This window comes from Salmo trutta, chromosome 1 (assembly GCF_901001165.1).
Source record: "Salmo trutta chromosome 1, fSalTru1.1, whole genome shotgun sequence".
Classification (NCBI taxonomy): Eukaryota; Metazoa; Chordata; class Actinopteri; order Salmoniformes; family Salmonidae; genus Salmo; species Salmo trutta.
This window is the reverse complement of record NC_042957.1, coordinates 38,829,444-38,855,207: the sequence shown is the minus strand read 5'-3', so window position 1 is coordinate 38,855,207 and position 25,764 is coordinate 38,829,444. Positions and strand designations below refer to the sequence as shown.

Here is a 25,764-nt window from a genome sequence, read left to right as displayed (position 1 = left end):
CAGTCTGGCCACTCCGGCGACTGTTGACTGGCGGGCAGCTCCGACGACTGTTGACTGGCGGGCAGCTCCGACGACTGTTGACTGGCGGGCAGCTCTGACGACTGTTGACTGGCGGGCAGCTCTGACGACTGTTGACTGGCGGGCAGCTCTGACGACTGTTGACTGGCGGGCAGCTCTGACGACTGTTGACTGGCGGGCAGCTCTGACGACTGTTGACTGGCGGGCAGCTCTGACGACTGTTGACTGGCGGGCAGCTCTGGCGACTGTTGACTGGCGGGCAGCTCTGGCGACTGTTGACTGGCGGGCAGCTCCTGCCCCGTCACACAGCCCTTGTGCCCCCCCCCTAAAAAAATCTTGGGGGTGCCTCTCGGTCTCCCAGTCCTCGCCAGCCTTCTTCCGCTGCTTGGTCCTGTGTAGGTGGGTGGTTCTGTCACAGTTGTCTTCATGAATGGACCAAGGCGCAGCAGGTATGTGAATACTCATGGTTATTTATTACCAAAAAAAGGAGTAGAGCATCCACTTGAAAAACCCAATGACGGTGACAACAGTAGCAGTTTTACAGGCTATACACGCAGTGTAAAAACAACCACCCACAACCCCAAAGTAAAACACACACACCTATATAGGACTTCCAATCAAAGGCAACTATACACACCTGCCTTCAATTGGAAGTCCCAATCATCCACAAACATTCACAACACAAACATGCCACGTCCTGACCCCAAAACTAAAACACTAGCTCCATCTGCTGGTCAGGACGTGACACATAGATGGAGATATGTCAGTAGTAAAGCAGTAAACTTCAGATCTCTAAGGATTTAAAAGCTCATTCCACCCACATCTGAAGGGCTAAAAGGAAGTATTTTCCTATAATAGGCAGAATTCAATTTTTTCATATTAATAAACTGTTTACTCCAACATTTTGTTATTTCTTTGCTCTTTCTTTATTCACTCAGAGGGTGTTCTCAATCATAGAACACATACGTATACAGTCGCAAAATATATCACAGAAAACTTGGACAATGCATGTGACATTCACAATAAGGCCCCTGTCATTACATGTAAACATGTAATTGCTCCTCATGCCAGCTTACACACTAGATAAGTATATATCACAGTGTCACCTCAGGCTCTCTCGTCTCGCACACACACACTGTCTCCTTGTAACCGCTGGCGACCGTGCGCCTGCCGCACAATGTCCCCCCCCACACACACACACTATCTCTCTCTCTCTGTCTCTCTTACACACCTCTCCTCAGATGCCCTGAGACAAGTAAAGAAACCAATCTATAAAGCTGGCTAGAGTAATTTAATCCAGCAGACAGATGATAGGAGGGTGCCTGTTGGGTTATTGTGACTCTGGATAGGAGAGGAGGATGATGAGAGAAGAGAAGAGGAGGAGAAGAGGCAGAGGAATCCTTTTGTTATTCTGTGTGGAACTTGGCATGTCCCCTGTCTGTGTGTTTGTGTGTGTGTGTGTGTGTGTGTGTGTGTGTATTCGTGTCAAATCTAATCAAACTTTATTTGTCACATGTGCCGAATACAACAAGTGTAGACCTTACCTTGAAATGCTTACTTATAAGCCCTTAACCAACAGTGCAGTTTAAGAAGAGTTAAGAAAAATATTTACCAAAAAACGAAAGTAAAAAAGAAATAATAATACAAAGTAACACAATAAAATAACAACAACAAGGCTATATACAGGGGACACCGGTACCGAGTCAGTGTGCGGGGATACAGGTTAGTTGAGGTAATTTGGACATGTAGGTAGGGGTGAAGTGACTAGGGGGGGGACTGTCGTCAATGTAAATAGTCAGGTAGCCTTGGGGGTAGACGCTGTTGAGGAGCCTTTTGGTCCTAGACTTGGCGCTCCAGTACCGCTTGCCGTGCGGTAGCAGAGATAACAATCTATGACTTGGGTGACTGGAATCTTTGACAATTTTATGGGCTTTCCTCTGACACCGCCTATTATATAGGTCCTGGATGGCAGGAAGCTTGGCCCCAGTGATGTACTGGGCCATACGGACAACCCTCTGTAGCGCCTTATGGTCAGATGCTGAGCAGTTGCCATACCAGACGGTGATGCAACCGGTCAGGATGCTCTCGATGGTGCAGCTGTAGAACTTTTAGAGGATCTGGGGACCCATGCCAAATCTTTTCAGTCTCCTGAGGGGAAAAGGTTTTGTCGTGCCCTCTTCACAACTGGCATGGTGTGTTTTGACCATGATAGTTCTTTGTTGATGTGGACACCAAGGAAATTGAAACTCTCGACTCGCTGGACTACAGCCCCGTCAATGTTAATGGAGGCCTGTTCGGCCCGGCTTTTTCTGTAGTCCACGATCAGCTCCTTTGTCTTGCTCACATTGAGGGAGAGGTTGTTGTCCTGGTACCACACCGCAAGTTCTCTGACCTCCTCCCTATAGGCTGTCTCATCATTGTCAGTGATCAGGCATACCACTGTTGTGTCGTCAGCAAACTTAATGATGGTGTTGGAGTCATGTTTGGCTACGCAGTCTTGGGTGAACAGGGAGTACAGGAGGGGACTAAGTACACACTACTGAGGGGCCCCAGTGTTGAGGATCAGCTTGGCAGACGTGTTGTTGCCTAACCTTACCACCTGGGGGCAGCCCGTCAGGAAGTCCTGGATCCAGTTGCAGAGGGAGGTGTTTAGTCCCAGGGTCCTTAGCTTAGTGATGAGCTTCGTGGGAACTATGGTTTTGAACGCTGAGCTGTAGTCAATGAACAGCATTCTCACATAGGTGTTCATTTTGTCCAGGTGGGAAAGGGCAGTGTGGAGTGTGATTGCGATGATGTCATCTGTGGATCTGTTGGGGTGGTATGCAAATTGGAGTGGGTCTAGGGTATCCAGGATGCTGCTGTTGATGTGAGCCATGACCAGCCCTTCAAAGCACTTCACGGCTACAGATGTGAGTGCTACAGGGTGGTAGTCATTTAGGTATTTTACCTTCGCTTCCTTGGGCTCAGGGACTATGGCGGTCTGCTTGAAACATGTAGGTATTACAGACTCGGCCAGGGAGAGTTGAACATGTCAGTGAAGACCCTTGTCAGTTGCTTTGAGTACATGTCCTGGGAGTCCGTCTGGCCCTGCGGCTTTGTGAATGTTGACCTGTTTAAAGGTCTTGCTCACATCGGCTACCGAGAGCATTATCACACAGTCATCCAGAACAGCTGGTGCTCCCATACATGCTTCAGTGTTGCTTGCTTCGAAGCGAGTATAAAAGGCATTTAGCTTGTCTGGTAGGCTTGTGTCACTGGGCAGCTCGCGTCACTGGGTTTCCCTTTGTAGTCTGTAATAGTTTTCAAGCCCTGTCACATCCGACGAGCGTCAGAGCCGGTGTAGTAGGATTCAATCTTAATCCTGTATTGACTCTTTGCCTGTTAGATGGTGATTTCTTATTAGCGTCCGGAATAGTCTCCCGCTCCTTGAAAGCGGCAGCTCTAGCCTTTAGCTCGATGCAGATGTTGCCTGTAATCCATGGCTTCTGGTTGGAATATGTACGTACGGTCACTGTGGGGACGATGTCGTCGATGCAAAAAATGTAAAATAAAGACACACCCCTCGTATTACTAGACGTAGCTTCTTCTCTGTTCTGCCGGTGCATAGAATATCCCGCCAGCTCTATATTACCCATGTCGTCATTCAGTCACGACTTAGTGAAACATAAAATAATACAGTTTTTAATGTTCTATTGGTTGGTTAATCGTAATCGTAGGTCAATATTTTCCAATGATTACATGTTAGCAAGTAGAACGGATGGCAGTGGGAATTTACTCGCTCGCCTACGGATTCTCAGAAGGCAGCCCGATCTGCGTCCTCTTTTCTTCCATCTTTTCTTTACGCCAATGACCGGGATTTGGGCCTGTTCCTTGGAAAGCAGTATATCCTTCTCGTCGGACTCATTAAAGGAAAAAGCTTCTTCCAGTTTGTGGTGAGTAATCGCTGTTCTGATGTCCAGAATTATTTTTGGTCATAAGCGACGGTAACAGCAACATTATGTACAAAATAAGTTAAAAAATAATTTACAAACAATGCAAAACAACTAACAAAATAGCACAGTTGGTTAGGATTATGTAAAACGTCAGGAATTCCTCTTCGGTGCCATCTTAACTTTGTGTGTGTGTGCGGTGACCTTACGCTCCCGTGTTGGACACTTCTCTCCTGTAGTAATCAGTGTGCAGAACAAGACCCAGGGAAATGCAGGGTCGGAACGCAGACCGAAAGGTCACACAGAGAAACCTCACGCACACAATCGGTTCCTTTCACACACACAGTTTCACACTGTCACACAATTTCACATAACACACAGCACTACAGGGGACATTGAGCGGCGCACGGTCTCTGGTGTTTACAAGTCAACAGAGCTCATTGACATTCCGGCCAATCAGGTGGCCAAGGAAGTATTAAAGCGTGACATCACAGCCATGTCCAGAGAAATGATTCCCATGTGGAGTGTATATGGAGCAGCACTAAAGAAAAGGCTAAATTATACACATCCCAAATGGCATCCTATTCCCTCTACAGTGCACTACTTTTGAACATAAAGCTCTGGTCAGAAGTTGTGCACTATTTAGGGAACAGGGTACAGTTTGGAATGCATCCACGTAGCAAACTCTTTTTTAAATAAATAGTCCATAAATGGCCCGCAATTCATAATCTTTGTGGAATAAACTTTTCTTTATACAGAGAACCATAAACACTTAGCGAAGTAATTCTGATTACAGTTTACAATGTATGCTAATCAGGGATGTAGTGGTAAACACAAAGGTTGGTAAATGCTCAACAACATTAATCCAAACAACACCAACTTGGTGTAATAGGTGCATAAAAAACTATTTTTTACATGCATTTAACCCCTGATCATATTCATGGAAGCAAACAGCATAGCCTAGTATATATCAATGTCAAACATCAGTTACTACTAGGAATTTATTCTGAAACAATGAGCAGGACATTAAACCTGGGCTGTGTTCCAATCTCTTTACTATCATACCACTTAGAGTACATCCATTCTAGTGGTAGTATGGAGATTGGAACAAAGCCCTGATGGTTTTTTTCAAACCCCCAGCCCCATGGGTGTCTATAGCTCTCTGTATGTTTGATGTTGTGTAGGTGACGATTGCCACAATCACGTTTAAGGTAAGACCCAGGTGCAGACAGTGTCGAAATAACAAAAGTGTATTATTAGAACAGGGGCAGGCAAAAGGACAGGTCAAGGGCAGGCAGAGGTCAGTAATCCAGATAGGTGGGCAAAGGTACAGGACAGCAGGCAGGGTCAGGTCAGGCAGAGGTCAGTAATCCAGATAGGTGGGGCAAAGGTACAGGACGGCAGGCAGGATCAGGGCAGGCAGGCAGGAATGGTCAAAACCAGGAAACAAGAAAACAGGAACTATAAGGAATACCTGGGATAGGATTAAGTAATCCTTCTAACCCCCCCCCCCCCCCCCCCCCCCCCCATTGTAAAGTGGTTGTTCCACTGGATATCATAAGGTGAATGCACCAATTTGTAAGTCGCTCTGGATAAGAGCGTCTGCTAAATGACGTAAATGTAAATATCAAAGACAGGAGCAAGGGGGAAAAAACGCTGGTAGGCTTGACGAACAAAACGAACTGTCAACAAACAAACAGAGAACACCGGTATAAATACACAGGGGTTATTGGGGAAGATGGGCGGCACCTGGAGGGGGGTGGAGACAGTCACCCTATTCGCATCTGCCAAAGAATTCTACAAATATGAGCCGGGTGCTCTGCTCTTCCCTCCACTCCTCTAGCACAAACTCAATCAGGTTCTGATGCTTAATGCTAACCCAATTGCCCACTGCTAATGTGACTCCACTCTCACTTAAGATAATAAATTAGGAATATCCCTGGTCGCCCTTAGGGTGCAGAGAAGCAAGGAGGGAGGGAGGGAGGCAGTGATGGGGAGGAAAAGGGGAGAGGGTGAGTCAGGCAATGGAGGGGGAGGAGGATTAGACATGCACAAGGAAGTCTATGGATGGAAGAAGGCATATTGGCTGAATTAGGAAGGGGTGATGGGGTCTCAAACCACCAGGGAGGAATCAGAAAGGATCCTCCAGTCGATAAATCTCAATGAGCTCCATAGATGATCAGGGATGGGGACATTATCTCCAGTGACAATGTTATTACACTCCATCGATTGGGCCTCTCACAACAAACTGAAAGCATTTGAATACGTCAATATGTTGGAGGAAAGGGTAAATGATTTGTGTTTGGTGTCGAGTGGAGCGAGGGACCCAAAGGGCATAGTAAAGGATCATAGGAGCTTCTATTGTTTTGGTCGCCTTACAATAACACGATTTTCACATCATGTTTTTGTCTGTTTAGGGAAGCTCGAACGTTGTTTGTTTTTTAATGTAAAGGTATTGTGTGTGATCTATTGGACACAGGAGAGATTGTCGAGGAGATGGAGTGTGTGTCAAAAGCAGTCGGCCGGATTTGAACCCATGCCAACACCGACGGATGTGTGCTGTAGGCACTAACCACTAGACCATCCTGGCCATGAATGTTATTTTGTTTGACTGATCTTAGTGTCTGTGTGCTCTCTCCACCACAGGTTTAGCCCGTACGAGTGGTACAACCCCCATCCGTGCAACCCAGACTCGGACGTGGTGGAAAACAATTTTACGTTGCTCAATAGTTTCTGGTTCGGCATCGGGGCTCTCATGCAGCAAGGTAGTTGCCTCAGCCTGCTGGTGCTGTGGCTATCTCCGTGTCCCACTCTCTCTGGGGTCCAAGGTTTTAGGCCAGGCTCCGGGCGACACAGGGGCCTCTGGGTGTGTGCTGCATGGTGGGAAAAAAAAGAGTCATGAAGCATTTATATAGGGCTTAGAAAGGGTTTATGAAGGCACCATTTAACCTTAAAAGTTGTAGTTAGGTTAAAGTGGGAACAAGAATAATGTTGCTACCTCGTTTTCTGATCGAAATGAATGTACAGAGGAAGCTGGAGAGGAAAATATACTGAACATAAAAATAAACGCAACATGTAAAGTGTTGGTCCCATGTTTCATGAGCTGAATTAAAAGATCCCAGAAATGTTCCATATGCACAAAAAGCTTATTTCTCTCAAATGTTGTGCTCAAATTTGTTTATATCCCTGTTGGTGAGCATTTATCTTATCCCAAGAAAATCCTTCCACCTAACGGGTATGGCATATCAAAAAGCTTAAACAGCATGATCATTACACAGGTGCACCTTGTGCTAGTGACAATAAAAAGGCCACTTTAAAATGTGCAGTATTGTTACACAGCAAAATGCCACATATATCTCAAGTTTTGTGGAAGCCTGCAATTGGCATGCTGACTGCAGGAATGTCCACCACAGCTGTTGCCAGAGAATTTAATGTTAATTTCTCTACCATAAGCTGCCTCCAACATTGTTTTAGAGAATTTGTCAGTACATCCAACTGACCTCACAACTGCAGACCACATGTAACCACACCAGCCCAGCACCTCCACATCCGGCTTCTTCACCTGCGGGATCTTCTGAGACCATCCACCCGGACATCTGATGAATCTGTGGGTGTGCAAAACTGAAGAATTTCTGCACAAACTGTCAGAAACCGTCTCAGGGAAGCTCATCTGTGTGCTTGTCATCCTCACCAGGGTCTTGACTGCAGTTCAGCGTTGTAACCGACTTCAGTGGGAAAATGCTCACCTTCGATGGCCACTGGCACGCTGGAGAAGTAAGTGTGCTCTTCACGGATGAATCCCAATTTCAACTGTACCGGGCAGATGACATGGCGTCTTGTTAGCGAGTGATGTGCTGATGTCAACATTGTGAAGAGAGTGCCCCATGGTAGCAGTGGGGTTATGGTATGGGCAGGCATAAGCTACGGACAATGCACACAATTGCTTTTTATCGATGGCAATTTGAATGCACAGAGATATCGTGACGAGGTCCTGAGGCTCGTTGTCGTGCCATTCATCGACCGCCATCACCTCATGTTTCAGCATGATAATGTATGGCCCCATGTCGCAAGGATCTGTACACAATTCCTGGAAGCTGAAAATGTCCCAGTTCTTTCCGGGCCTGCATACTGACCAGACATTTCACCCATTGAGCATGTTTGTGTTACCCTGGATTGACGTGTATGACACAGTGTTCCGGTTCCCGCCAACATCCAGCGACTTCGCACAGCCATTGAAGAGGAGTGGGACAACATTCCACAGGCCACAATCAACAGCCTGATCAACTCTATGTGAAGGAGATGTGTCACGCTTTATAAGGAAAATGGTGCTCACACCAGATACTGACTAGTTTTCTGATCCATGTCTCTACCTTTCTATTAAGGTATCTGTGACCAACAGATTCATATCTGTATTCCCAGTAATGTAAAATCCATAGATTAGGGACTAATGAATTTATTTCAATTGACTGATTTCCTTATATGAGCTGTAACTCAGTCAAATCTTTGACATTTGGGCATGTTGCGTTTACATAATTGCTCAGTGTATATTATTTCAAATTATTATTATTTGACATATTTTGTGCTAAGTTATTGTTATAGTGAAGGTGTCTCCTTTAGTGTTATTGCAACTGAATGAACATACAAGTTATAGTCCTTATTGGAGTAGTAACTTTGTGTAGCTACTGTGACAGCCATTTACATTCAGATTGGTTCCTCTATTCTTGAAAGATAATTGCAGAGAAATTCAGTTACTATACAGTTGAAGTCAGAAGTTTACATACACTTAGGTTGGAGTCATTAAATCTTGTTTTTCAACCACTCCACAAATTTCTTGTTAACAAACTATAGTTTTGGCAAGTCGGATAGGACATCTACTTTGTGCATGACACAAGTCATTTTTCCAACAATTGTTTACAGACACATTATTTCACTTATAATTCACTGCATCACAATTCCAGTGGGTCAGAAGTTTATATATACTAAGTTGACTGTGCCTTTAAACAGCTTGGAAATTTCCAGAAAATGATGTCATGGCTTTAGAAGCTTCTGATAGGCTAATTGACATACTTTGAGTCAATTGGAGGTGTACCTGTGGATGTATTTCAAGGCCTACCTTCAAACTCAGTGCATCTTTGCTTGACATCATGGGAAAATCTAAGTAAATCATCCAAGACCTCAGAATAAAAATTGTAGACCTCCACAAGTCTGGGTCTCATCCTTGGGCGCAATTTCCAAACGCCTGGACGTACCACATTCATCTGTGCAAACAATAGTATGCAAGTATAAACACCACGGGACCACGCAGCCATCATACTGCTCAGGAAGGAGACGCGTTCTGTCTCCTAGAGATGAATGTACTTTGGTGCGAAAAGTGCAAATCAATCCCAGAATAACAGCAAAGGATCTTGTGAAGATGCTGGAGGAAACTGGTACAAAAGTATCTATATCCACAGTAAAACGAGTCCTATATCGACATAACCTTAAAGGCCGCTCAGCAAGGAAGAAGCCACTGCTCCAAAACCGCCATAAAAAAGCCAGACTACAGTTTGCGACTGCACATGGGGACAAAGATCGCACTTTTTGGAGAAATATCCTCTGGTCTGATGAAACAAAAATAGAACTGTTTGGCCATAATGACCATCGTTATGTTTGGAGGAAAAAGGGGGAGGCTTGCAAGCCGAAGAACACCATACCAACCGTGAAACACGGGGATGGCAGCATCATGTTGTGGGGGTGCTTTGCTGCAGGAGGGACTGGTGCACTTCACAAAATAGATGGCATCATGAGGTATGAAAATTATGTGGATATATTGAAGCAACATCTCAAGACATCAGTTAGGAAGTTAAAACTTGGTCGCAAATGGGTCTTCCAAATGGACAATGATTCCAAGCACACTTCCAAAGTTGTGGCAAAATGTATTAAGGACAAGAAAGTCAAGGTATTGGAGTGGCCATCACAAAGCCCTGACTTCAATCCCATAGAAAATTTGTGGATAGAACTGAAAAAGCGTGTGCGAGCAAGGAGGCCTACAAACCTGACTCAGTTACACCAGCTCTGTCAGGAGGAATGGGCCAAAATTCACCCAACTTATTGTGGGAAGCTTGTGGAAGGCTACCCGAAATGTTTGATCCAATTTAAACAATTTAAATGCAATGCTACCAAATACTAATTGAATGTATGTAGTACTTCTGACCCACTGGGAATGGGATGAAAGTAAATAAAAGCTGAAATAAATCATTCTCTACTATTATTCTGACATTTCACATTATTAAAATAAAGTGCTGATCCTAACTGACCTAAAACAGGGATTTTTACTAGGATTAAATGTCAATAATTGTGAAAAACCGAGTTTAAATATATTTGGCTAAGGTGTATGTATGTAAACTTCTGACTTCAACTGTATATAGATTAAATGGGGTTGCATTGCAAACCTCCCACCACTATAAAACAATTATAATAATTGGTAAGGGTCTCAGTGTAACAGATACCCTTTCCATATGACTGAGCAGAGTCTGTGCTGGCCTGGTTCTGCATCCACCCTAGTTGCTGTAACCATGCTGATGATAAGGACAAAGTGAAAGTAAAATATCAAAACATGTTTGGGTGAGCATGATAAGTGTGAACGAACTAGCCTTTAGGTATAACTTATCTCTTACCAACTAGCCATGCTGCACTTATTCAACAAGAACAGCTTCATGTCAGGTGCCACTACCCAGAGTCCTCTCCCATTGCCCGCAACAAATTGCCCATAGAGTAGTGGGACGTGGGGTCAGGATGTGAGGTTACCTTGGATACATGACAGTCAGACCCAACAAAGTTGTCAGTTTCCACTAAAGTTTTTGTTGTGAAATGTAAATGTGTAACTTTAAAGAAGTGAATGATTTGTGTTGACGGACGGTAAGTTAAATGAGTATACCTTTAGGACCAGTTTCCTGGACCCAGATGAATCCTATTTTAAGGGCTAAAACGCTGTGTCAATGGATATTCACCATTCAACATGCTTTTTAGTCAAGGAGTAGGCTTAATCTGGGTCCATGAAACCAACCCCCTACTGTCCAACTCCCAATACATAATGGAGAGGCTTAAGTACAACACATAGCAGCCTTTCTTACTAATCAACGGACAGTCCCAGTGGCCTGGATTCAAGTCCCACTCAGGATACCCCGGATGATCCACAGAGCACAATATAACCCCTCACTAAGTCCTTTGTGGATGCTGCCTATGTCGACATCTTCTCCATACACCCTTGCTGTAACTTCTGGAATTCTATGTCTCCAATCCTTACACCCCTATCCTCCCCTCCATACCCAGGCTCAGAGCTCATGCCTAAGGCCCTGTCCACCCGGATCGTGGGGGGCATCTGGTGGTTCTTCACCCTCATTATCATCTCCTCCTACACGGCCAACCTGGCTGCCTTCCTCACCGTGGAGCGCATGGAGTCACCCATCGACTCAGTCGATGACCTGGCCAAACAGACCAAGATCCTGTACGGAGTGGTGGAGGACGGATCTACAATGACCTTTTTCAAGGTAGCTAGCTAACCATTGGGCTCACTGCGATAAGTGGTCTTCTGCGGTGTTGTAGTTGTGGGTATCACTCAAATAGCGATCTGCTGTAGGGAAAGACCGCAAGAAAATATAATAAACCCCTCAGTTCAAGGTACTAAAAAAGTATTGGCCATGTACTCTTATAATCTCCACCGGGCACAGCCAAAAGAGGACTGGCCACCCCTCTGAGCCTGGTTCCTCTTTAGGGTTCTTCCTAAGTTCCTGCCTTTCTAGGGAGTTTTTCATAGCCACTGTGCTTCTACATCTGCATTGCTTGCTCTTTTGGGTTTTAGGCTGAGTTTCTGTATAAGCACTTTGTGCCATCTGCTGATGTAAAAATTGCTTTATAAATCAATTTTATTGATTGATTGACACTGGAAAGGCCAGTGCTACATGAACCAAATCAATTCTTATTAGAAGAGGTGGATTTCATTAATCTTCCTTTTCTTCCTCCGGTGGTTTGACAGAAGACGAAGATCTCCACTTACGACAAGATGTGGGAGTTCATGAAGAGCCGGCGAACGTCTGTGATTGTGAAAAACATAGACACGGGCATCCAGCGCGTGCTCACCTCCGACTACGCTTTCCTCATGGAGTCCACAACCATTGAGTTTGTCACCCAGCGCAACTGCAACCTTACCCAGATAGGGGGCCTCATCGACTCCAAGGCCTACGGAGTGGGAACACCCATGGGTAACGCATATTGTCCTTATAGTCTATAATAGTCTATATCGCACACATTGCTTTTATCACCTATATCGCTAAAATTGTCCACACCCTTCATATCTCCTATATCACCCATAACTCCTATATCACCCATATCTCCTATATTGCCCATTTTTAACATATCACCGACATCGCCCATCAGCCATGTCACGTTCTATCTGTCAATGACCATGTATATTAGGGCAAGCAGATAAAGTTTGGAGTTTGGAGGGTTGAGACAGATATGGCTAATGTAATGTACTGTATGCATACTTGAAAGGGTAGAAGAATGAAGTGTTATGACTGAGTTTGGGAGGTAAGGGTTAAAGTGAAGGGGAAATGGACAATAATATTTATAGGAATTCTACACAGAATCTAGTATTTCCCCACACGTTAAGACAATTGTACGGATTGACATTTGAAAATACCATGCCTGACATAGATAGCTACAGGATCACAAATCAGTTTTTTCTCTGGCATTTTAGTTGGTATGTGTGAACACTGTTCCACTTGACACATACAGTGCATCATAATACACCAGACATACCCAGCCTTTTGTGTTGGGGCAACATTTTTGCCTGGCATATAAAGATTATGTACCACAAAGAAGGTTCTGGGTCCGTATTCCTGGAGCATCTCAGAGTATGATTGCTGATCTAAGATCAGTTTTAACTTTTGGATAATAATGAACAAGATCACATGGAAAGGAGTACCAAATTCTAGATCAGCTCTCCTACTCTCAGTCGCTTTATACGTACGGCCCATAATGTACAGTGCCTTCGGAAAGTATTCAGACCCCTTGACTTTTTCCACATTTTGTTACGTTCCTGGCTTATTCTAAACTTGATTAAATATTTATTTTTTTCTCAGCAATCTACACACAATAGCCCATAATGACAAAGCGAAAACAGTTTTGCAGAAATTTAGAAAATTCCCGAAAATGATGTCATGCACAGCCAGAAGAGGACTGGCCACCCCTCATAGCCTGGTTCCTCTCTAGGTTTCTTCCTAGGTTCTGGCCTTTCTAGGAAGTTTTTCCTAGCCACCGTGCTTCTACACCTGCATTGCTTGCTGTTTGGGGTTTTAGGCTGGGTTTCTGTACAGCACTTTGTGACATCATCTGATGTAAGAAGGGCTTTAGAAATAAATTTGATTTGATAACAAAATGTGGAAAAAATCAAAGGGTTTGAATACTTTCCGAAGGCCCTGTATATGCTATGTCAGATCTCATGGACTCCAGGAGAAACGGGCGGGAAAGCTGTTGCTAATGTTTTCTAATCCCAGTGTCACTGGGGTTATTGTGTTCATGATGAGGCCGCAGAGACCACTGCTACCCCTGGGGTTCGATCCCAGGCTGTGTCACAGCCAGCCCTGACGGGGAGCCGCATAGGGCGATGCACAATTGGCCCAGTGCCATCTGGGTTAGGGGAGGGTTTGGCCAGAGGGCTTTCCTTGGCTCATCGCGCTCTATCGACTCCTTGTGGCGGGCCGGGTGCCTGCAAGCTGTCGTCAGTCAAACGATTTTTTCTTTCGACACATTGGTGCGACTATCTTCCAGGTTAAGCGAGCAGTGTATTATGAAGCAGCGTGGCTTGGTGGGTCATGTTTTGGAGGACACGTATCTCGACCTTCACCTCTCCCGAGCCCGTTGCAGCAATGCGAAAAATTGGGTAAAATGACAAAATAATCATTTAAAAAAGGAATTCCATCACACACATTGCTAAATTATCTCCTATTGCATGCCTGATGTGACGTGTTTTTTCTTCTAAATATCTATTAATAAAAGTTAAATATTAGCTTTTATAAGTGAAATATTAGCTTTTGTCTGAAGCCGAAAAAGACAGGAAATTCAAAAGCTCATTTGACCTAACAAGGCTTTCATCTTTAGCAGTTTGAACTACTGCTAAAGTACTGTAGCTTTACTGATCTACTATACTTCAACAGATGTACTCACATTGGATGGGTTGATTAGGATTCAAACCTTCTCTCAAACAGCCTAATACATGCTTTTAGAGTAGGTTTACCCCAATAATGTACTTGGTAATGTAAACATATTTCAATCCCATTCCACTCATTTAAACATTATGGGGACCTTTTCCCAGACAGAGATTAAGCCTAGTTCTGGATAAAAAAAATCAAGATCAATGGAAAATCTAAATTATTTAGGGTCCAAGACTAGGTGTAATCTGTGTCTGCAAAACCACTCCTTAACCCAACATTTGACCAAGCCTTATCCATAAGGTGACTGAGACAAGGTAGTTGACAGCATTTGTACATACAGTATTTTGAAGCTATACATGGTTTAGGTTCCTGTTATAAACAATGGAGTAATGCAACCTTATATTTTGGGTTATGATAGCTTAAGACAGTTGCGCTGTGCACTTGAAACATTTATAAGTTATAGTATTTAAAGGGTACATTTGTAATTGCTTAATATATATTTTTACTTTAAAATTATTTACACACACCCATTGATTCTTTAAGAATATAACTTATATAATAAATGCCTCATGAGATTAGTCCAATTGTCATATCCCATCAGAACAATGTAATTAGAAACCAACACTGTTTAGCCTCGGAATATGGTTAAAATGTTCATTTTGTATCTATAGAGCTATCGATGAATTTGAAAGTGGTTACATTATTATTATTTCTCCACCACCAATTCTTTCGCTTTTTACCAAACAGTGGTGGGGTGTTGGCTTTGTTGTTGTTTGAACTGCAGATTGAACCAATGGGTATATCAAGATTAGGAATGTTGAACAGAATCCCAGATGGCAGATTGCGTGTCTTACATTAACAAAAACATGTTTACATTAACTGGTACATTAATGGTGTAAACCTACTCTAAGAGTATGTATTAAGCTGTTTGAGAGAAGGTTGAATTCTAATCAACCCGTTCAATGTACATCAACCCGTTGAAGTAAAGCTTCAGTACTCTAGCAGTAGTCAAGCTGCTTATTATGAAAGCCTTGTTAGTACATAGTTCAAATTAGCTTTTAAATTGCCTGTCTTTTTTTTTACTTCAAACAAAAGCTAATATTTCACTTAAAACATTGTTTTTTGTATTCATTTGCAGGGTTTTTTTCCAGAAGGTCTGATAATAGTCCTGCCACCAAACATTATTACTATGCATTATAACTATTTGAAGTTGCAGTCGCGTTAAATACTTAAGTAAAAATACTTCAAATCAAAGTTTATTTGTCACGTGCGCCAAATACAACATATGTAGACCTTAGTGAAATGCTTACTTACAAGCCCTTAACCAACAGTGCAGTTTTTAAGTAAAAAAAAGGTATTAGGTAACAATAGATAAGTAAAGAAATTTTATAAAACAGTAAAATGACAGTGAAAATAACAGTAGTGAGGCTGTATACAGGTGGTAACGGTACAGAGTCAATGTGCGAGTGCACCGGTTAGTCGGGCTATTTGAGGTATTATGTACATGTACGATTAGTAAGGCTAGGCTTCCCGCTAGCGGGACAACTTCTGGTGAAACTGGAGGGTGCGCAATTCAAATAAATATTCATACAAATTATGGATATTAAACATTTATGTACACACAAGTGTCTTATATTGGTTAAAAGCTTAAAGTCTTGTTAATCTAACTGCACTGTCCGATTTACAGTAGACTTTACAGCGAAAGCATGCCATGCAATTGTTTGATGATGGCGCCCCACCGGCAGAGGTTTCATAAATTCACAAATAGCGATTAAATATTCACTTACTTTTTGAAAATCTTCCTCTGATTTGTCATCCAAAGGGTCCCAGCTACAACATGTAGTGTCATTTTGTTAGATAAAATGTATCTTTATATCCCAAAAAGTCTGTTTAGTTGGCGCCATCGATTTGAGTAATCCACTCGTTCAACATGCAGAGAAAGGAATCCAAAAAGCTACCCCTAAACTTTGTTAAAACAAGTCAAAATATCTTTCTATTTAATCCTCAGATACCTTAAAATGTAATTAAACTATAATATTTCATACGGAAAGAAGTATGTTCAATAGGAAAGCGATATTAGCAGGTGCGTGTCCTCTTTGTCGTGGGCGCATACACAAATTTCCAAGTCTGCGTCCCTGTACTAAAACTCATTATTCTTCCTTGTTTTGGAAGAAACAAGTCGGAAACCTTGAACAAAGACTACTGACACCCAGAGGAAGCCATAGTAATTGCATACTGGGAGCTAGATTAAATTTGTTACCTATACGTTCCATTAGAAGAGCATGGGCTCTCAAAGAAAAAAAAGGGCTGGTTGGGTTTACTTTGGATTTTCTCCTACCATATCTATTGTGTTATAGTCTCCTACATTATTTTAACATTTCTACAAATGTCAGAGTGTTTTCTTTCCAATGGTACCAATTATATACATATCCTAGCTTCAGGGCCTGAGCAACAGGCAGTTTCCTTTGGGCACATCAGTCAGGCGGAAATTGACAAAAATAATAATAAAATAATATAATAATAGTTTTAAAGTGATGATCGATGATAAACAGAGTAGCAGCAGCGTAAAAGAGGGGTTGGGGGGGTGACGACGACGACACAATGCATAGTCCGGGTAGCCATTTAATTAGCTGTTCAGGAGTCTTATGGCTTGGGGTAAAAGCTGTTGAGAAGCCTTTTGGTCCTAGACTTGGCGCTCCGGTACCTCTTGCCATGCGGTAGCACAGAGAACAGAACAGTCTATGACTGGGGTGGCTGGAGTCTTTGAACATTTTTGGGCCTTCCTCTGACACCGCCTGGTATAGAGGTCCTGGATGGCAGGAAGCTTGGCCCCAGTGATGTACTGGGCCGTACACACTACCCTCTGTAGTGCCTTGCTGTCGGAGGCTGAGCAGTTGCCGTACCAGGCAGTGATGCAACCAGTCAGGATGCTCTCGATGTTGCAGCTGTAGAACCTTTTGAGGATCTGAGGACCCATGACAAATCTTTTTAGTTTCCTGAGGGGGAACATGCTTTGTCGTGCCCCCTTCACGATTGTCTTGGTGTGTTTGGACCATTCTAGTTTGTTGGTGATGTGAACACCAAGGAACTTGAAGCGCTCAACTTGCTCCACTACAGCCCCGTCGATGAGAATGGGAGCATGCTCGGTCCTCCTTTTCCTGTAGTCCACAATCATCTCCTTTGGCCTGATTAAGTTGAGGGATAGGTTGTTATTCTGGCACCACCCAGCCAAGTCTCTGACCTCCTCCCTATAGGCTGTGTCATTGTTGTCAGTGATCAGGCCTACCACTGTTGTGTTAAGGATCAGCGTGGCAGATGTGTTGTTACCTACCCTTACCAGCTGGTGGCGGCCCGTCAGGAAGTCCAGGATTCCAGTTGCAGAGGGAGGTGTTTAGTCCCAGTATCCTTAGCTTAGTGATGAGCTTTGAGGGCACGATGGTGTTGAACACTGAGCTGTAGTCAGTGAATAGCATTCTCACCTAGGTGTTCCTTTTGTCCAGGTGGGAAATAGAGATAGCATCATCTGTGGATCTGTTTGAGCGGTATGCAAATTGGAGTGGGTCTAGGGTTTCTGGGATAATGGTGTTAATGTGAGTCATGACCAGCCTTTCAAAGCACTTCATGGCTACGGACGTGAGTGCTACGGTTCTGTAGTAATTTAGGCAGGTTACCTTAGTGTTCTTGGGCGTAGGGACTATGGTGGTCTGCTTGAAACATGTTGGTATTACAGACATGTTGAAAATGTCAGTGACGACACCTGCCAGTTGGTCAGCACATGCCTGGAGCACCCGTCCTGGTAATCCGTCTGGCCCAGCGGCCTTGTGAATGTTGACTTGTTTAAAGGTTTTACTCACGTCGGCTTCGGAGAGCATGATCACACAGTCGTCCAGAACAGCTGATGATCTCTTGCATGCCTCAGTGTTGGTTACCTTGAAGCGAGCATAGAAGTGATTCAGCTCGTCTGGTAGACTCGTGTCACTGGGCAGCTCACGGCTGTGCTTCCCTTTGTAGTCTGTAATAGTTTGCAGGCCTTGCCATAACCGATGAGCGTCGGAGCCGATGTAGTATGATTCAATCTTAGTCCTGTATTGGCACTTTGCTTGTTTGATGGTTCATCTGAGGGCGTAGCGGGATTTCTTGTAAGCGTCCGGGTTAGAGTCCCGCTCCTTGAAGGCGGCAGCTCACCCCTTTAGCTCAGTGCGGATGTTGCCTGTAATCCATGGCTACTGGTTGGGGTATGTACATGCAGTCACTTATGCACTTATTGATGAAGCCAGTGACTGATGGGGTGTACTCCTCAATGCCATCGGAGGAATCCCTGTGCTAGCAAAACAGTCCTGTAGTTTAGCATCTGCGTCATCTGACCACTTCTTTATTGGCCGTGTCACTGGTGCTTCCTGCTTTAGTTGTTGCTTGTAAGCAGGAATCAAGAGGATAGAATTAGGGTCAGATTTGCCAAATGAGGGGGAGGGAGAGCTTTATATGCATCTCTGTGTGTGGTGTAAAGGTGGTGTAAAGTTTTTTTTTCCTCTTGTTGCACATTTAACATGCTGATAGAAATTAGGTAAGACTGATTTCAGTTTTCCTGCATTAAAGTCTAGTTCTGCCGTTTCCTGTTTGCTTATTTCCTTATACAGCTGACTGAGTGCGGTCTTAGTGCCAGCATCCATCTGTGGTGGTAAATAAACAGCCACAAAAAAATATAAATGAAACTCTCTTGGCAAATAGTGTGGTCTACAGCTTATCATAAGATACTGCACTTCAGGCGAGCAAAATCTAGACACTTCCTTAGATTTCGTGCACTAGCTGTTGTTTGCAAATATACACAGACCGCCCCCCCTCGTCTTACCGGAGTGTGCTGTTCTACCTAGCCGGTGCTGCGTATATCCCGCCAGCTGAATGCTATCCATGTCGTCATTCAGCCACGATTCGGTGAAACATAAAATATTACAGTTTTTAATGTCCCGTTGGTAGGATATTCGTGATCGTACCTCGTCTAATTTATAGTCCAATGATTGTACTTTGGCAAGTAATATTGATGGTAAAGGCAGATTTCCCACACGCCATCGGCAGATCCTTACAGGGCACCCCGCCCTGTGTCTTCTATACCTGCGTTACTTTCTCCTGCCAATGATGGGGATATTGGCCTTGTCGGGTGACTGAAGTACATCCTGTGCGTCCTGCTTGTTGAAGAAAACATCTTTGACTAATCCGAGGTGAGTGATCGCTGTCCTGATATCCAGAAGCTATTTTTTGCCGTAAGATACGGTGACAGAAACATTATGTACAAAATACGTTACAAATAACGAGAAAAAACACATAATAGCACAATTGGTTAGGCGCCCGTAAACAGCTGCCATTTCTTCCGGAGCCAGTAGTTTTTTTGAGTATGTGTACTTTATTTTACCATTTATATTTTTGACAACTTGGAAAATGGTCCAATTCACACACTTCTCAAGAGAACATCCCTGGTCAACCCTATTGCATCTCATCTGACGGACTCACCAAGCACACATGCTTCATTTGTAAATGATATCTGAGTGTTGGAGTGTGCCCCTGGCTATACATAAATTAAAAAAAACAAGAATAGTGCCATCTGGTTTGCTTAATATAAGGAATTGTAATTTTTTTATACTTTTACTTTTGATATTTAAGTATATTTTACCAATTACATTTACTTTTGATACTTAAGTATATTTCAAAACAAATACTTTTAGACTTTTATTCAAGTAGTATTTTACTGGGTGACTTTCACTTTTACTTGAGTAATTTTCTTTTAATGTATCTTTACTTTTAAGTATGACAATAGGGTACCTTTTCCACCACTGCGAAATAGCATAAAACAACATGGCTGTCAATGGTTGGTTTTCTAAATAGTACAGATCTTTAACAGTTTAAGCTACAGACACTAGACCAACTGTAAAAAGGTCTTACAATTACATAGCTAGTTAATGCCTACATTTACATAAAAGGAATACATTTACCAGAGTACCTAACTTTCCCATGAACAATTTTCTCAATATCATAACAAAACACTGATACACTGATAGACAAGGACAGTCACACTAATTGAAAATACAACGATATACAGACTATACAACAACAAAACTACACCACCTGTGGGCCGGCAGTTGGCAAATCCTGATATACGGTCAAGTTGGTTCAGACAGTATGACGGGGAGAGGTAAGTGAGGCCAAATGTAAGATTAGAGCCGTTATGATAGATGTGTGGCAGAAGAGGTGGGAGAGCAAGCCCAAGGGCTGGCATTTATATACCCTCCAAAGAAATGTTGGCGGACCAAGATTCAAAGGTTAGATTCGGAAGGAAGAGGTGGTGTTTGCTCGGTTGCGCCATTGACATCTGGTTGGCAAGCATGGAAATGGTTTGTGTACGGAGGGTATGCTTGATGAAACAGTAAAGCATGTATTGATGTATTGTTGTAAGTACCAGTATTTGGAAGAGAGGGAAAGTTTGATGTGTAGTGTTATTGAGGTTGGATGGGGATGGGTATGGTTTGAAAGGGATTTGGGGGAGAGTTAGTTAGAAGTTAGTAGGTCCCTTTTTTAGTAGTGCAGGGTTAGGTAGGAGAGTTTACTTTTTCTTAATGTTTGTTTGTTTATTCATGTAGTCTGTAAGCTGTGATTGACTACATACAGCTGAAGTCGGAAGTTTACATACACTTAGGTTGGAGTCATTAAAACTTGTTTTTCAACCACAAATTTCTTGTTAACAAACTATAGTTTTGGCATGTCAGTTAGGACTTCTACTTTGTGCATGACAGGTCGAATGGCAAGAATTGTGCAAGCTAAGAGGCGGGCCAAAAACAGGCAAATAATGGCACAGTAGAACAGTGGTGCAGAACGGCATCTCGGAACGCAAAACTCGTTGGTCCTAGTCACTTATGGGCTATTGCAGCAGACAACCACACCAGGTTACACTCCTATCAGCTAAAAACCAGAAGAAGCGGCTCCAGTGGGCCTGCAATCACCAACACTGGACAATTGATGAGTAGAAAAACATTGCCAGGTCCAACAAATCCCGGTTCCTGTTGCGTCATGCTGAAGGCAATTAGGATTGTGGTGTAAGAAGCATGAATCCATTGCCCCATCCTGCCTGGTATCAACAGTACAGGCTGATGGAGGTGGTGTAATGGTGTGGGGAATGTTTTCCTGGCACGCGTTAGGTCCCTTGATACCAATTGAGCAATGTTTGAATGCCACACCTTGTAGAATCCATGCCCCAAAGAATTCAAACCTGAACTAAACTCAGCAAAAAAAGCAACGCCTCTTTTTCAGGACCCTGTCTTTCAAAGATAATTCGTATAAATCCAAATAACTTCACCGATCTTTATTGTAAAACGTTTAAACACTGTTTCCCATGCTTGTTCAATGAACCATAAACAATTAATCAACATGCACCTGTGGAACGGTCGTTAAGAAATTAACAGCTTACAGACTGTAGGCAATTAAGGTCACAGTTATGAAAACTTAGGACACTAAAGAGGCCTTTCTACTGACTCTGAAAAACACCAAAAGAAAGATGCCCAGGATCCCTGCTCATCTGCGTGAACGTGCCTTAGGCATGCTGCAAGGATGTATGAGGACTTCAGATGTGGCCAGGGCAATAAATTGCAATGTCCGTACTGTGAGATGCCGAAGACAGCGATACAAGGAGACAGAACGGACAACTGATCGTCCTCACAGTGGCAGACCATGTGTAACAACACCTGCACAGGATCAGTACATCCGAACATCACACCTGCAGGACAGGTACAGGATGGCAACAACAACTGCCCGAGTTACCCCAGGAACGCACAATCCCTCTATCAGTGCTCAGACTGTCCGCAATAGGCTGAGAGAGGCTGGACTGAGAGCTTGTAGGCCTGTTTTAAGGCAGGTCCTCACCAGACATCACCGGCAACAACATCGCCTATGGGCACAAACTCACCGTCGCTGGACCAGACAGAACTTGCAAAAAGTGCTCTTCACTGATGAGTCGCGGTTTTGTCTCACCAGGGGTGATGGTCGGATTCGCATTTATCGTTGAAGGAATGAGCGTTACACTGAGGCCTGTACTCTGGAGCGGGATCGATTTGGAGGTGGAGGGTCCGTCATGGTCTGGGTCTGGGGTGGTGTGTCACAGCATCATCAGACTGAGCTTGTAGTCATTTCAGGCAATCTCAACGCTGTGCATTACAGGGAAGACATCCTCCTCCATCATTTGGTACCCTTCCTGCAGGCTCATCCTGATATGACCCTCCAGCATGACAATGCCACCAGCCAGACTGCTTGTTCTGTGCGTGATTTCCTGCAAGACAGGAATGTCAGTGTTCTGCCATGGCCAGCGAAGAGCCTCGGATCTCAATCCCATTGAGCACATCTGGGACATGTTGGATTGGAGGGTGAGGGCTAGGGCCATTCCCCCCAGAAATGTCCAGGAACTTGCAGTTGCCTTGGTGGAAGAGTGGGGTAACATCTCACAGCAAGAACTGGCAAATCTGGTGCAGTCCATGAGGAGGAGATGCACTGCAGTACTTAATGCAGCTCTCAGTTGTTGAATCTTATGTTCATATAAATATTTACACATCTTATGTTTGCTGAAAATAAACGCAGTTGACAGTGAGAGCTTTTCTTTTTTGCTGAGTTTAGATGTACCTAATAAACTGGCTGGAGAAATGTAACCTTTCTATGGATGCAAGTTATCCATGATAACAAAATTATAGTTTTAACCATATTTTGAGTCTATATAGTGTTTGTTTACATATGTTGGGTTCTGATAGGGTAAGACAGCTACCGCATCTATAAGTTATATTCTTCAAGAATCAATGGGTGCATATCATTCATTTATAAGTCCAAAAATGTTTGTAGCAACTGCTGATTGCCACTAAGGTTAGAGGGAGAATGGTGATCTGTGAGCAGTGCTTCCTTTCTTTTGATCCTATCAGAATGGACACAGACCTCAATGACGCACTTAGCGAACATTCTCTCTGCATGGTGTTTTGGAAAATGCATGTTACATCTTCGGCCGTTGTAGGAAAGATGCATTGTTAAAACACTCTTAAGTCTAAATTCCATCGCTATCGGGAAACCGGCCCTGGCTAGCTACAGACTGGCGACCTTCGGTCTCTGCTTTGGCAATGCCACAGCGTTATCAACTAGCTACAGGCTTGCTAGTTAGCTTTACATTCCTCCTGCTAGTAGCCAATAATAGTTTTTCCTGTCAGCAAACACGTCTAGGTCCTAAAAGTTATGACATTAGCTAACTAGCCAGTTATTTAGCCAGCTAGCTAGCTATTTATGATTATACATTGCTTTGACCTAGCTAGTTATCGTTATCCACCTGAGAGACATTCAGGTCTTAGCTACGATTCCTAGCTAGTTGCCTAATGTTAGTTGTCAACAGCCGAGTTGATTTCCTATTTTTAAAAGTACTTGAAGAGATGAATAACTAGCTAATTAACATTGGTATTAGAAAGCTCTATTTGTTTCTCGCAGTCTAGATCTGATATGAAGTTTTTTGTAATAGTTTTCTAGATCAAGGATATCAATATCCACTTTTTATCTATCAACACATTTGAAAATACAGTACAACCCCAATACAAGTAAGTACAGAATAACGTTTTTTTTGTACATTTACCCTTTTCTCAATATTTCTACTCAATTTCTACTGGAAACCTGCCTTTATCTATGTATGTGGGTGTGTGTGTGTAATAATGTGTACATCTCCCACCAATGTGACACCCCCAGGTTCAAACCCGCTTTGAGAAGGTTCTGGAGGTGGTGACCCACTACACCCCTGGCTACATGGAGGAGATGTAGTCTATCTTTGACCAATCGCAGGAGAAGGAGAGGAATAGGATCACCAACAATGAGAGGTACGCTACTCCTGCAGTAAGACTGTTACTAGGAGGGTGTGTGTGGATGTGGGTGGACAAACTGAGCTGGTGTAAGAACACCCACAGACCGGCCATGCCCACTGACACACACGCACACAGCGGGCTAATGGAAGTCAATGGGAGTGTACTGTAATATGCGATGATGTAGACTTCATCCCCTTTGTTATTATCAGTTAGGCTAATGTAGTGAACAGTGTTACAAGCTAATGTAGCAGACTGTATAACAGTAGTGTATGGTCAAACAATGTGACCATTATTAGAGACTGCTGGAGGGTAATATACTGGACCGGCCTGCCTTGTTGTTCAATGGAGTCTAATGAAACCTCTCTTTCAGGAGTGGGCACCAAAAAAGTGAATAAGAGTTTACATTCGCCTCCCGTGTCTGCATCTGGGTCTCACCTTGTGCCCTTATAGTCTATGTACAGTTGAAGTCGGAAGTTTACATACACTTAGGTTGGAGTCATTAAAACTAATTTTTCAACCACTCCACATATTTCTTGTTAACAAACTATAGTTTTGGCAAGTCAGTTAGGACATCTACTTTGTGCATGACACAAGTAATTTTTCCAACAATTGTTTACAGACAGATTATTTCACTTATAATATCGTCTCACAATTCCAGTGGGTCAGATGTTTACATACACTAAGTTCACTGTGCTTAGGGAAGGTGGCACCAAATCGTCCCACCTACGTAACAGCCAGTGGAATCCTGTGGCGCGTTATTCAAATACCTTAGAAATGCTATTACTTCAATTTCTCAAACATATGACTATTTTACAGCATTTTAAAGACAAGACTCTCATTAATCTAACCACACTGTCCGATTTCTAAAAGGCTTTACAACGAAAGCAAAACATTAGATTATGTCAGCAGAGTACCCAGCCAGAAATAATCAGACACCCATTTTTCAAGCTAGCATATAATGTCACAAAAACCCAGAAGACAGCTAAATGCAGCACTAACCTTTGATGATCTTCATCAGATGACACACCTAGGACATTATGTTATACAATACATGCATGTTTTGTTCAATCAAGTTCATATTTATATCAAAAACCAGCTTTTTACATTAGCATGTGACGTTCAGAACTAGCATACCCCCCGCAAACTTCCGGCGAATTTACTAACAATTTACTAAATTACTCACGATAAACGTTCACAAAAAGCATAACAATTATTTTAAGAATTATAGATACAGAACTCCTCTATGCACTCGATATGTCCGATTTTAAAATAGCTTTTTGGTGAAAGCACATTTAGCAAAATTCTAAGTAGATAGCCCGGCATCACAGGGCTAGCTATTTAGACACCCACCAAGTTTAGCCTTCACCAAACTCCGATTTACTATTAGAAAAGTTTGATTACCTTTGGTGTTCTTCGTCAGAATGCACTCCCAGGACTTCTACTTCAATAACAAATGTTGGTTTGGTCCCAAATAATCCATAGTTATGTTCAAACAGCGGCGTTTTGTTCGTGCGTTCAAGACACTATCCGAATGGTAAATAAGGGTTACGAGCACGGCGCATTTCGTGACAAAAGAATTCTACATATTCCATTACCGTACTTCGAAGCATGTCAACCGCTGTTTAAAATACATTTTTATGCCATTTTTCTCGTAAAAAAGCGATAATATTCTGACTGCGAATCTGCGTTTAGGTAAATAGACGACAGAAAATAAAGCACGGGATCGACTCGTGCACGCGCCTAAGCCCATTATCCTCTTATCGA

The 25,764-nt window shown here is 43.2% G+C and overlaps 1 protein-coding gene across 3 annotated transcripts in view; it reads left to right on the top strand.

Moving 5' to 3' along the window:
- Nucleotides 1–25,764, top strand: part of LOC115195609 (glutamate receptor ionotropic, kainate 2) — a 237,538-nt gene that overhangs the window by 190,945 nt on the left and 20,829 nt on the right. Inside the window, exons 13-16 of one of the 3 annotated variants that reach the window (XR_003878718.1) lie at nt 6,594–6,712; nt 11,259–11,476; nt 11,962–12,187; nt 23,888–24,015. Coding sequence is in view for 2 of the 3 variants with exons in the window: in XM_029755660.1 (XP_029611520.1) it covers nt 6,594–6,712; nt 11,259–11,476; nt 11,962–12,187 (563 nt within the window). In the remaining variant the exon portion in view is untranslated. The remainder of the gene's footprint in view (nt 1–6,593; nt 6,713–11,258; nt 11,477–11,961; nt 12,188–23,887; nt 24,016–25,764) is intronic. The other 2 variants (XM_029755669.1, XM_029755660.1) reach the window with 2 other exon arrangements.